The following is a 13,115-nucleotide window of genomic DNA, read 5'->3' on the forward strand; positions in this document are numbered from 1 at the left end:
TGATTAATTCAGTTATTGCTTAGAAGATTTATTTAATGAGTGCCGTATACTGTTTAAGTGTTTACAGTTATAAAACATGTTTACGTATAAGTAGATGAAGAAAAAAGATTATCGGTAAGATTATTCCAACCTTTAATATTTCTATACAGAGAAGCGCGTGAGTTTCATCCTAGAATTTCCTTATACTAACAGTAAATATTGCGAAGAATTAGCTGAAGTGTAAAATTAAAAGTGTTTGTTTGTGAAGAGGTGTTACTGCAATTTTTATTGTATTTGGAACTTAAGGAACTGTGAGAAGACTGTATTAGAGATAACAAATTTACCATTGTCTGAGTTTGTATGACAGTACTATCAGAAAGGCTGAAGTGTTTGTAATAACTTAATTAGTGATTTGATCTTAAGTGTAAAATTTGTGATACTAAAATTAAATGTTTGTTTTTGTTAATCAAAAGTTGTATTTTGCCTGAATCTCTTTTACTGCACCATACATAAAATATTTGAACCAAAGCGGGTAAATTAAGTAAGTTAAATATACTCGGCCAGTATATATAATATAATAACAACATATAAAGGAAAGGTAGTTGAGAGTTGGTTTTTCTTCAATTCTTGAACTAATTCAGATATAAAGTAGCACAGTCTTTAAATATAAATTTTCTTTATATTTGAATTAGAAATCAACTTGCAACCTATCAACTTAGTTAAGAACATCTTGCTTGTTTTCTTACTTGGGGAAAAAAAAGGATTAAATCCAAGTTTATAAAATTTCTTTAACGTATAGTACACCCAAGGTAAAAAAACTTTTTATATATATATATATATATATAGGGGGGGGGGAAGTAGATATGCAGACTTTAGGGAGGCAGTTGAGTGTATGAATGAGTATAATATGCCCGAGCAAGTACGAAGGACAACAAATCAGAATGGGATAGTTAATAAAAGGCATCAAAGTAGGAGTGGGCCTAATGGGCTTCTGAAATTCATGTACACTAATGCCAGGAGTATTAGGAACAAGAGGGAAGAGTTTTTGGCCTTGGTTGGCACTTCCAGGCCACAGGTTGTTGGTATTAGTGAAACATAGCTGACAGAAGATGATAAAGCTAGTGAGATTGAATGCGACGGGTATAGCGTGTTCAGGAGTGACAGGGTGAATAAAAAGGGGGAGGAGTGTTATTGATGATAGCTGATGAGTTGCAGCCAAGGAGTATAGAAGTTGAACTGCAGGATAGAGAAAAGAGCACATTTGAGGCTGTTTGGTGTGAGATAGAATCTAGCAGAACAAAATATACAATTGGGTGCTGCTATAGACCAGGTGATGGAATCGATGGTGGGGATAGTATGCATAGGCAAATAGAAGAAATGAGTGGAAGGAGGGTAATTATTATGGGTGATTTCAATTATGGTAACATTGACTGGAAAGAGGAGAGGGCACGTGGGAGGAAGGAATTGGATTTTATGTAGTTATTAAGGGACAACTATCTGCGGCAGCATGTAGTGGAAAATACCAGGGGGCAGAGAGTGCTTGACCTAGTAATTGCAACTGAGAATGTGGCTGTAGCGAACATGACCATGTTGCCGCCAATTGGTGAGAGCGACCATAAGGTCATGACTTTGGAGGTGGCTAAAGGAGTGGAATTTACAATTAAGACAGGGTACATGTCGAATTACAAGGCTGGTAAGTATGACAAGCTTAGGTGTGTGCTTGGTTCAGTGCCATGGCATGTAAAACTGCAAGGGCTGGATGTTGATAGTGCATGGGAGGTGGTTAAGAAGTGTTTGCAGGAGGCAATGGTTGACTGTATACCAAGAGTCCGAATAATAAATCAAGTAGGGGTTAAATGGATGAATAACATTATGAAGCTTGAGCTGCAAAAAAAGAAACAATTGTGGAGGGAATTTAAGGAGAAAGGTGACCAGCAGGTGCAGGAACAGTATAAAGCTCAGGCCAGGATGGTAACAAGGGTAAGAAAAGCAAAAGCGGATTACGAAAGAAAATTGGCCATGCAGGCTAAAGAGAATCCCAAACAGTTTTTTCAATATGTTGCAAGTAAAAGGAAAAATGTTCATGGTAGAATGATCTTAAAAAATGCAGAGGGTAGGGAGGTAACCGAATCAGTCGATATAGTGGAATTACTGAGCGAGCACTTTGCAAGAGTATATCATCCAGGTGGTGACATTGCAGGAATGGAAGAACCAACAGCTTATACTGGAATTGTGATGAATGAAGTAGAGGTAACTAGTCTATTACAGAACCTCAATGTCAATACATCTGTGGGATTGGATGATATACCAGCTCGTGTCATACGTGAAACAGCTAAAGAATTGTCAGTGCCCTTAACCATTTTGTTTAATTTGAGCCTCGGGTCGGGGTCAGTCCCAAGGAGGTGGAAAGAGGGGAAAAATAGTTCCGCTGCATAAAGGTGGTTCCAAGGCTGCTGTTCAAAATTACCGGCCAATCAGCATAACAGGAATCATTATCAAGGTCTTGGAGAAAATAGTCAAGAGGAAAATACAAGATTGGATAGAAGAAAATGGGATACTGTATCGGGGACAGCATGGTTTTGTGAAGGGTAGGTCATGCCTCAGTAACTTGCTCACGTATTATAACACAGTGACGGCTGAACTGGATAAGGGTAATGGGTTTACAGTGATTCTACTGGACCTTGCTAAGGCCTTTGACAGGATACCACATGGAATTCTAATCAGTAAATTGCAGCATATGGGAATGGATATAGGGTTGCTGAGATGGATAGGAGGGTGGTTGACAGAGAGATATCAGAGAGTGGTTTATTCAGGAGTAGAATCCACAAGACGGCCTGTGACTAGTGGTGTGCCACAAGGATCTGTTCTTGGACCACTGCTGTTTAATTTGTTCATTAATGATATAGGAAAGGATCTGAGAGGAACAGTTCATTTGTTTGCGGATGATGCAAAGTTGGATAGGGCAATAGTGAATGCAGATGATGTCAAAATTTTGCAAGATGATTTGGATAGATTGGAGGTCTGGGCTAAGGTGAATGGATGTCAATTTAATGTGGCAAAATGTAAGGTTATACATTTTGGGGTGAAAAGATTAGCAGCAGATTACATTGCAAAAGTGGCCAAATCAGCTCATCAAATCACTTGGTTGCTCAAGAATACGTTGACAAGCAGAGACAAGCAGGTTATTGTTCCTATGTATCGAGCCTTGATAAGACCCCATCTCGACTACTGTGCCCAGATTTGGTCACCTCGGTTTCTTCTTGATGGGGAGGAGGTGGAGAGGATTCAGAGGCGAGTGACCAAGATGATGGCAGGTCTGTGGAATGAACCTTATGAGAACAGGTTGAGGATTTGTGGGTTGCAGAAATTGGTTGATAGGCGGAGGAGGGGAGATATGATTGAGACATTCAAATTACCGAAGGGTTTCTATAAAATTAATTCAGAAGATATTTTTGAGAACAGGGCTGGTTGTGAGAGGACTGGGGGACATCCATGGAAACTGGGCAAAAGTGTGGTTAGTAAGGGTTTAGAGCTGGGTTCTTTACTTGTAGAGTGGTGAATGAGTGGAATGCGCTCCCAGAGTCTGTGGTGGATGCTGTGACAGTGAATGAGTTTAAGGCGAGGTGTGATAGATACTGTATGAATGTGGAATGGTTGTGATGAATATGATTTGGGGCCTCCCTCGATGAGTCTAATGACTCCCTGGAGTTGCCCGTAATAATAATAATACTTGTTAAGGTTAGGATAATGCTTTATAGTCATTGCTGACTCTTGTGAGCTAGAACAAATGCAGAAACATCTGGTGAGTGGTTCAGCTGAGAACAAAATGAAAGAGGTGCAAGACAAGAGAAAGGAATGCTTGACTAAAAGAGAAAGAAAAATTAAGGAAAGAGAGAGTCTTGTATGGTGATTCTATTATAAGAGGTGTGCTTGACAAGAGAATAATGAAACCATGCTTCCCAGGTGCAAAGATTAATTATGTTAGTGATGCTATTAGAATGCAAAAGTGTAAAGTGAAAGAGTTGATTGTTTTGGATTGAATGAATAATTTGAATGGAGACAAGTGTGGTATAAGGGAGGACATGAAAGAGTTTTATTATTATTAATATTTGATCTCCATGGAGTTAAAGGCCTCATTGCAGGAGGTCTATACTCTCTCATGCCAAAAGATCAAGCCATGTCTTGAACCCATTCACAGTTTCAGCACTCACCAAACTTTCAGGCAATGCATTCCACTCACCGGTCACTCTCCTGCTTCTCACTCCCTTGCTTATACATCTTCCATGGATGGCCTAGGTTCTACCCTTGCATCTCTCTTTCATCATATTCCCTCTTCTTCGGTTCACAAGGCTCAAGGTTGTATTCCCTAAATCTCTCCTCATATCTCACACTAGCATAGTAAATCTTCTCCAATACATCCTCATCTCCCTGAAACCTAGGTCTCCAAATCTGTGCAGAGCAGTCCATATGTTGCCTGATCTAAGCCTTTTACAGGGCAACTATACCCCTCTTTGCTTCTGCATATCAATGTCCTCCTCATTATTGCCATAATCCATTGGGATGTTCTTACAATTTTAGCAATATGACCCATAATCATCATCTCTATCCACCATCATTACTGGATCTATCATCTCCTCCACCTCCTTCAACATTTCTCCATTAATTGTATACTTTGTATCCCAACCTTGCACTTCACCGGCATTTAGAACTTGCACTTTGCAACATTAAACTGATAGCTCCAATCATTTACCCACTTATGTAGTCTATTCAGATCCTCCTTCAAGGCTACAACATCTGCTGTACTTCTCAAAGCCTTTTCCTACTTTGCATCATCAGCATACAGCTACGGTTCCAAAACAGATCCCTGTGACACTCCATTAGTGACCTTCCTCTTTTGGGATACCATTAATCTATATACAACTTGCTGGTGCCTGTCTGACAGCCAATCAGCTATCCAACTGACTAGTTGATTATCTAATTCCATCTATTTTAGTTTAGCTACTAGCTTGTCATGTGGCAGTTTATCAAATGCCTTTGAAAAATCCAAGTACACCAATGCATCTCTTTTATTGAGTGAATTTGTCACCTTGTTGTAATATATAAGCAGATTGCTGAAATATGACATCTCCCTAACAAACCTCTGATGACCATCATAAAGAATACTGCTATTATCAACCTACTTCTGAATCCTAGCCCTCACCAACTTCTCTAATATCTTAAAACTACCACAGATTGGCATGTAATTTGTAGTCTTAGTTCTTATTCCTTCCTTCATGAAGTGTAACTAGTCTTCCACCTTCCATTCCTTTGGGACTCTCCAACCCCCCGTTGCAAGACTCATGTTAAATAGTTGTGCCAAAGGTGTCATAGAGCATTCCCTCAAGACACGTGGCAATATATTGTCAAATCCCATTGCCTTATTAATATCAGGTTTACTTAATTCCTCATATATTTCCTGTACATTTACCATGAGTCTATCCTTTGTCATGCTTTCTAAACACCAGCTTCTCCTGATGTTGCCATCACTAGGATGAAATACACTGATAAATTGATCATTTGATAATTCAACTATATCTTCTAAATTGGTTACCAATCTGCCAGTGTCATCAACTAGCATCATCCTCCCATAGTCATTTTTCCTTCCACTTTCCACATGTCAAAAGAACTCCCTAGGATTTTCCTTAGCTTGAGTGACTAACTTCTTCTCATACTGCACTTTTGCTGCCTTTACCTTCCTGACCTGCTCTTTGTACTCTTCATGCAAATCATCATTACCAATATTCATCTTGTATTGCCTCCACAGCACCTCCTTCTTCCAGATTTCATGCTTAATCTCTTCATTCACCCATTTTATTCCAACCTTGTTTAGCCTTTTCACCTTTGAAATATACTCACACATTGCTACTGTTAAATGGCTCTTGATCAATGTTCATGCAGCATCTATATCCTTCCCACTTAACTCCTCTTTCCACTCTATAGCTCCCATTTATATCCTAAGCTTTCCATAATTACCAGCCTTGTAGTTCCACATATATCCCTTTTTTTATAGAAGTTCTCATATGCCACCAAGGTGATCGCTTCATGGTTCTTCATTCTCTTTACTCGATGCTATTTCTTCATTCCAGTCAATATTTCCATAGTTGAAATCACCCATAATGATCATCCTTTGCTTGTTGACTAAGCTAAGTTGCCTGTATATTTCTGTCTTCACCTTCCACATTCCCTGGCCTATTCCAATACCACATCAAATATCTCATTCTATCAACCTATATTTCGTATACCATACTGATTCAAAACCACTTGCTACTTTTTTCTCCTTGTATCTCAACCTTGCAGGAACATGATTCACCTGCTATCATTAGTAGCCCTCCTCCCATTTTTGCCTTTCCTATCTTCATGAGAAACATTAAGATATCATTCTCATCCAGCCATGTTTCACTTATTCCAACTATTTTTGTGCACATAAACTCACTAAATGCAACAATTTCATCTCCCTTTTTTTGACACTCCTGACATTTGTAAATAAACATAATTCATTTCTTGGTCTATAACCAGTCCTACTCATCCTGTCCCCCATCTGTGACTTCTCCTCACCTGCTCTTGTCTGCTCATCTTCTGCCCTACATAGCCTCCCAGATTCAAACCCCCATGTATTCCTTGCTTTCCTGTTCTCATTCTCTTCTCCATTCACAACCACATTAGTCCTAAGAGTTACTGACAATAGCAAAAGAAAAGAATGAGAGAGTTAAGATAGTTAGTCTGTTGCTACTGTATAACAGAGTTGAGTTGAGAAGGAAGGCCATAATAGTGAATGAGTCATTGCAGAGGTTATGCATTGACTATGAGCATACAATACAATCTGAAAAAAAAAAACATACAATATCACTTGGAGATTTGGCATATTAAAAGACCTACAAACTTTAGTCTCAAAGACAACCTCCCTCTTTCTATCAGAAATTTTTATCCAACTGAAGTCTTGAGTCAGAACATGAACCACCCTTTCTGGATTGTATACTCAAGAAAAGGGAGTCCCACAAGGTTCAGTTTTAATTACCATGCTTTTTCCAGTCAAGTTTAACTCAATAACAGAACATCTTCCCCCATTTGTAAGTAATTTCCTCTATATCAATGACTTTATCATTTTCTGTCATTTATGAAATATATAAGTCATAGAAAGTCAGCTGCAGCAAGTCATTGACTATCTTACAAAATGGATGCTTGCAAATGGGTTTAGCTTTAATCAGATTTAATTATTTAATGAACAAAGCATGAAGGTCATTTACCCTTGTGAATGTGGCATCATAGAGAGTTTGAGAGCAGTAGGTAAGGAGGAGGAGAAACTAACTGTGAGTCAATCAGCAAGAGGTATATGTGGAATGTGTAAACTAGATGTTAATAAGGCTGTAGGACTTGATGATATATCACTACATATTTTGAAGGATTGTGCCAGGGAGTTGACATAAAGTGGAGGATAATGATGATGAATGTGATCGAGACACATAAATTGGTAGGAGGTTTACCAGATTAATGTGGATGAGATTTTTCATTAAATGTGGAGGTTGCAGGGCAGAACAAGATGTCATCTCTGGAAGCTGTATAATGAGAGTATGGCAAGGGACTGAGGAGTTTTTCGTGTTTGAATGGTTGGTCAGTAGAATGCATTGTCCAAAAGTGCAGTGAGTGTAGAAACAGTACATGAGTTTAAGGCACAGTTTGATGAAGTGTGTTTGTGTGAGAGAGAGAGAGAGACTATAAGACAGTATTTCTACAGTCATTTTTCACTTTTTGACCCTATATAAAAGTGAACTATTTCTACAGTTCACTTTTTGACCCTATAAATTTCAGATGATAAAATAATAAGAACTTTTCAAATGACAGAGAACAGTAATGAACTAATAAAAAATAGTGTATTGTTGTGGAGAAAGTGTGAATTGTATTCATTATAAAAATTAATGAAAATTATAAGGAAAATGATAAGAGTTCACTTATTGAGTAATATTAAATATATTTCTTTTTTTATTTAATTGCATTACTATTTTGTAGATGAAGCTAAAGATGTCTTTAAAGATTTAGGAGGTCTTGACTATATCTTCAGTATACTGATTAATAGGACCTATCCTGATGCATTAGTTGAAGCATCACTCATTACATTAGCATGTGCTATTGATGGAAATGGTAATGTAGTAATCATAACTTTTAAGTGCAATAGTTCACTAATTTAAAGTTCCTGTATAGTTTTATTGCTTGGAAAATGCCTTTATATTATTGTTATTATTATTATTCTAACAGAGGTGAGAGAGTCATTTTGATATGAAAACTTCATCTCAGTTTTGTTTATTTATAAATCATATCAAATAACACTTCAGAATTTACTACTAAATTCAACTACAAGTATCTGAAAAAAAATTTAAAAGGTGGGCGTTTTTATTGTCAGTACTTTTTATTTTTATTACTATTACTATTATTTGACATCTCCAGGGAGTCCAAAGACTCATTGAGGGAGGGTACCTACTCTACACTCTCCTTCTCTCAACCTCGTCATCATTATTATTTTCACAGACAATCACAAACATCCATGCCCATGGTGGGAATCGAACCCACAGCCTTTTGACTAGAGAGTGGATACGCTAACCACTCAGCCAGCCAGGCCGGCAAAAAGGTTACCTTTTTTTAAACTTATCTTTTTTAACCTTTTAAAGGTTAAAAATTAAAAAAGGCAATGTTATGTGTCATATCCATGGAGGATGGTGCATATTGGCTCAATTGGAGAGACACAGTAGTAGCTGTCATGTCTTTGACTGTGGAGGTTAACATTATAAAACTATATATCTCTTTTTTCACTTTATTTAGAAGTGGAAATAAAAAAAAATTAAAAAAAAAAAATATATATATATATATTGGGTTATTGCAAATGAAATGGCCAATTTTAAGGATGATTGAAAAAGAAGAGAATAAAAAGAAGAAGAATACCTGTTTAATCAAAGTAATCTCTGGCAGCATCAATGCATTGTTGCCAATGTGTGGCAAGGTCATTTATACCACATTTGTAAAAATCAGTGTCTCTGAAGTGATTAAGTCCTCCACTGCCCGATAAATTGATGCGTCATTGGCAAAGCATTTCTTGGACAAAAAATGGCTCAAGTGCTGGAAAAAATGGTAATCTGTTGGAGAAATGTCAGGAGAGTATGGAGGATGAGGCGCAATTTTGTATCCCAAATTGTTGATTTGCTGTATGGTTGACACTGCCGTATGTGGTCGGGCGTTATCCTGGAGCAATAGGACTCCATGTCTATTCACAAGTGTGGTTGCTTAAGACACAATATGCATTTGCCGCATATCTGTACAATATCGAGCTGCATTTATCGTTTCACCTCGTAGAAGGAATGAGTAGTGAATAACACCAGCAGAAGACCACCATGCAGTAAACATCTTCATTGGTTGCCTTTGGAGTCCTTCCTGGAGCGTCTTTCACTCCCAACCACTGCGATGAATGTGTTCGATTGTCATAGAATATCCACTTCTCATCCACAGTCACAATTCGTTGCAGGAACCTTTCTTTACTTCTTAAGAGAGAAGAGCACACTTCCAAACTCCCTGCTTTGTTTTCATCAGTGAGTTCGTGAGGCACCCACTTGTCGAGCTTCCTTACTTTTCTTATTATTGCCAAGTGCCGTGAAACAGTTGAGAAGTGTACATTTAGTGTCTGGGCGATCTCTTGTACAGTTTGTCATGGATCTGATTCAGTTAAATCCTTTAATTCATTTGAATCAATGGAGGAAGGACGATGGCCACGGGGTTCGTTTTGTAGCCTCAAATCTCTTGAGCGAAATCTTGAAAACCAAGGCTGAGTGGATCACTCATTAGTTGTTCCTCCACCGAATGCTTTATTGATTTTTTTTTACTGCAGCCGCTGCAGAATTTCCCAATTTGAACTCGTAAAGGTATAGCAACCTTAATTGACTGGGTTCCATGATTGACTTGATGTCGGTAGTATTCAATGTCTAATGCTCGTTGAACGAAACAAATACTACAATTGCATCACCCACATGTGACGCTGTCACGTGACATAAAAAATTTACATATACCTCAGCGCTTGCTTTCTTCAGCAACCAGTAGAAACCTGACAGTCATTCAACGGCCATTTCATTTGCAACACCCCAATATATATATGCATCTCATAAACACATCACAGTAAAAGGACATCTTCAGCTATCATTGTTTTATTTTGATATGTATCTCTGTATATTTGTTACGGAAGTATACTGAAACACTTTCACATACAAAACGTTTAATTTACACTAGACTAGACTGATTATGGAGGGGGGGGGATATGCATATGCCTTAAATGGAGGGAAACAGGCAAATGGTAGACAACAAGTGTCCATGCCCTTCACTGGCAATGTATTCATTTCACTTGTCATTATGAATAATTATGGAGAAACACTACTGTGTTTAAGAACTTCCTTTAATTAAAATTAAAATAAAATTTCATGTTTCGACCTTTATATCAAGGTCATCTTCGGAATACATGCACACATACACACACACACACAAATAAATATATATATATGTATATATATATACACATAGGATCACAAACTACATTGATGCATACTACAGTGGGCTGACAATAACTGATTGGTCAACTGTTGAATATAGCCAGATCTCTGATGGGGAAAAAATAATAATAAAATAAAATAAAACATAATTATCTCACTAACACTACATTGGCAGTTACTTGTTTCTTACAGTCATGTTACTTTAAATTTCTGTTTGCTGCCTGAAAGAATGTGTTGTTATCCAATTAAATTTCTAGGGGAACATGCATAGTGCAGTATCAACTTTTAAAATGTTTCTCTCAGCCACATGATTACCGACTTGAGCAATTCTGTTGGATTATAGTTAACTGGTTACAAATAACTTAATTCATGGCTTTCCAAAAATACACAAAAATAATGTACCACTTTGGCTGATAGTTAAAGTAATAAACAGATCTAATATTATCACCTAGCCAAGAAACTAGCAGTAGCACTCAAAGATGTTGAAAGTTTATTTTTCACTTGGTTAGAGTATAATAAATTTAGTTTAATCCTTTATCCAAGTGTGAGCAAACAAAGTTTGCACCTGAAAGTATCTTCAGGACTGGGGTAAGGTGGTACAACACCAGGGACTCCTTGCAAAGGTGGAGCAAGCTACCAACGTTCCTATCTCAGTATCTCCCATAATGCAAAACGCATCTCCTTGCGGATATGTCTAATGTTATGCATTAAGGGAAGGGCCACAACCCAGACTAGTTTCGACTTTTATTGAGGTAGAATTGGAGTTCATGTCTCTCATCATTGGCCTTTGGAGAATAAAGCATGCTGAGGATCAGCAGACAGTGAAAGAGGAGGATAATGCAAGATAGAGTAGGATAGTAGGAGGTAAAAGAGGCCTCTGTCAACCTGTTTAGCCGTTTTAGGCTAATTTGTCTGTAACACAATCTCAATTTATCTGATAAAAAAAAAGGTTAACCATAAAATTTTGTCTAAAGTTCGCATATAAATTTATCCAATTTAATGATTTAATCAGGTGTCTATGGAGGATATCCGTTGACTCTGTTTTGGAACAATATTTTACAGTTTAAATGTTTGTTCATAATTTTTGTTACTAAATCCTTATTTGTATTCCGGGTAATTAAAATTTACTACTGTTATTGAAAATCTAAGGACTTATGGTCCAAACTGGATATATAAATTTACCAAAAAATTCGAACTTAAATTCCGGACTAGATTTTTTTTTTTTAAGAAAGGACTTAAGGTCCGGTATGTTGAAATGAATAAGAACGTTTTGAAGAACTTGCAGACCTGGTACCACTGGGACTTAAAATGGGGTAGAATTTGTCCCGGGAGATGCCGCTCACAGGGAGTGGCACCGCCTCGCTGTAAGCCTTCGCATCCCAGGTTCTCAGATCTACCCCCCTTGTTTGGAGTAAGAGAATCTGTGCCAGCGAAAGCTTTGTGGCGAGGAAGGACAGAATAGTTATTACTTTTCGTAGGGAGAGTTAGGTGGGGTTTTGTAGATTCTAAAGATATATACAGGGCTTGATGCATCCCTGTATGAGAAAGCATATTTTCGGTGGTTTGCAGTATTTGTTCACAAATTTAAAGTCTCCTAGTAAATGTCTCTCTTGCGCAAGAAATTTAAGTAGATAGGGAAAAAAAACCTTTCCTTATTCTTGCGTACATTAAATTTGCATCCTGTACCTGTGATTTTTTCCGTACCTTCCAGATGTGATACTTTAGGACGTTAATTAAGAAGATAGCGAATTTTTGGGTCTTGTTGACCGGTGGAGGGAATTGTAGACGTACGACCTCTTCTAGTGATACCATCAGGATTCCCAATGCTGCGCTCAGTCTTTGCCAGATGCGTTGGGCTGGTGGGCAAAAATAAAAAAAAATGCTCCACCGTTTCCATGCCTCGGTAGACATCACAGAAGGGGTCGCACGGGCTGGGTACATACCTGGATTTAACCTCTTTCACCGGGAGCGCCCGTAGGCTATTCGCCAGGCGAGATCCCGATGAAAAGGCTGTCCCCAGCTATTTTTAATGTTTCTAAAAAGAATTTCGTTGTTGGTCCTGAGATTTGGTGTATCATGCCTGGAGAGTTGGAAGAAATCCCAGTATACTGCTTTGGGTTTGTGTGTGAGGATTTCTATTCCTTTGTCTCTGAGTGTTGTGAGCGATTTCACTAGTGTGCGGTACCACTTGGGCACAACCCTTGCGCAGGGTCCAGCATAGTCTGTGATCCCAAAGAGGGGGAGGAAAAATCCTATAAAATATCTAATTAGGAGGCCTGAAGTGTGGTTTGAGTTTATGGCCTTCTGTACGGTTTTGAATGTGTTTGCATGGAGCAGGCTTTTGAGATCGGGCAGAGCGTACCCCCCTTCTTCATGTTTTAGTTGTAGGTATTCTTTTTTTACCTCGTGTTTTTTCTCATTCCAGAAGAAGTCTATGAGTTTTTTTGATAATCGATTTTGTAGCAGTGTGATGCCTGTGATGTTGACTGTGTGCATCAGCATTGGGGTAATGATTGTTCTTATTACTGTGGCTGTGCCATAAAAGGAGAAAAAGGTTGGTTTGAACAGCTTTATCCT

The 13,115-nt window shown here is 38.1% G+C and overlaps 1 protein-coding gene across 1 annotated transcript in view; it reads left to right on the top strand.

Moving 5' to 3' along the window:
- Window positions 1-13,115, top strand: part of LOC150092642 (uncharacterized) — a 344,763-nt gene that overhangs the window by 57,717 nt on the left and 273,931 nt on the right. Inside the window, exon 3 of the mRNA XM_090414597.1 lies at window positions 8,023-8,154. Within this exon, the coding sequence (XP_090270723.1) occupies window positions 8,023-8,154 (132 nt within the window). The remainder of the gene's footprint in view (window positions 1-8,022; window positions 8,155-13,115) is intronic.

Source organism: Typopeltis vanoorti, chromosome 25, assembly GCF_054136105.1.
Source record: "Typopeltis vanoorti isolate ZY-2024b chromosome 25, IOZ_Tvanoo_1.0, whole genome shotgun sequence".
Classification (NCBI taxonomy): domain Eukaryota; kingdom Metazoa; phylum Arthropoda; class Arachnida; order Uropygi; family Thelyphonidae; genus Typopeltis; species Typopeltis vanoorti.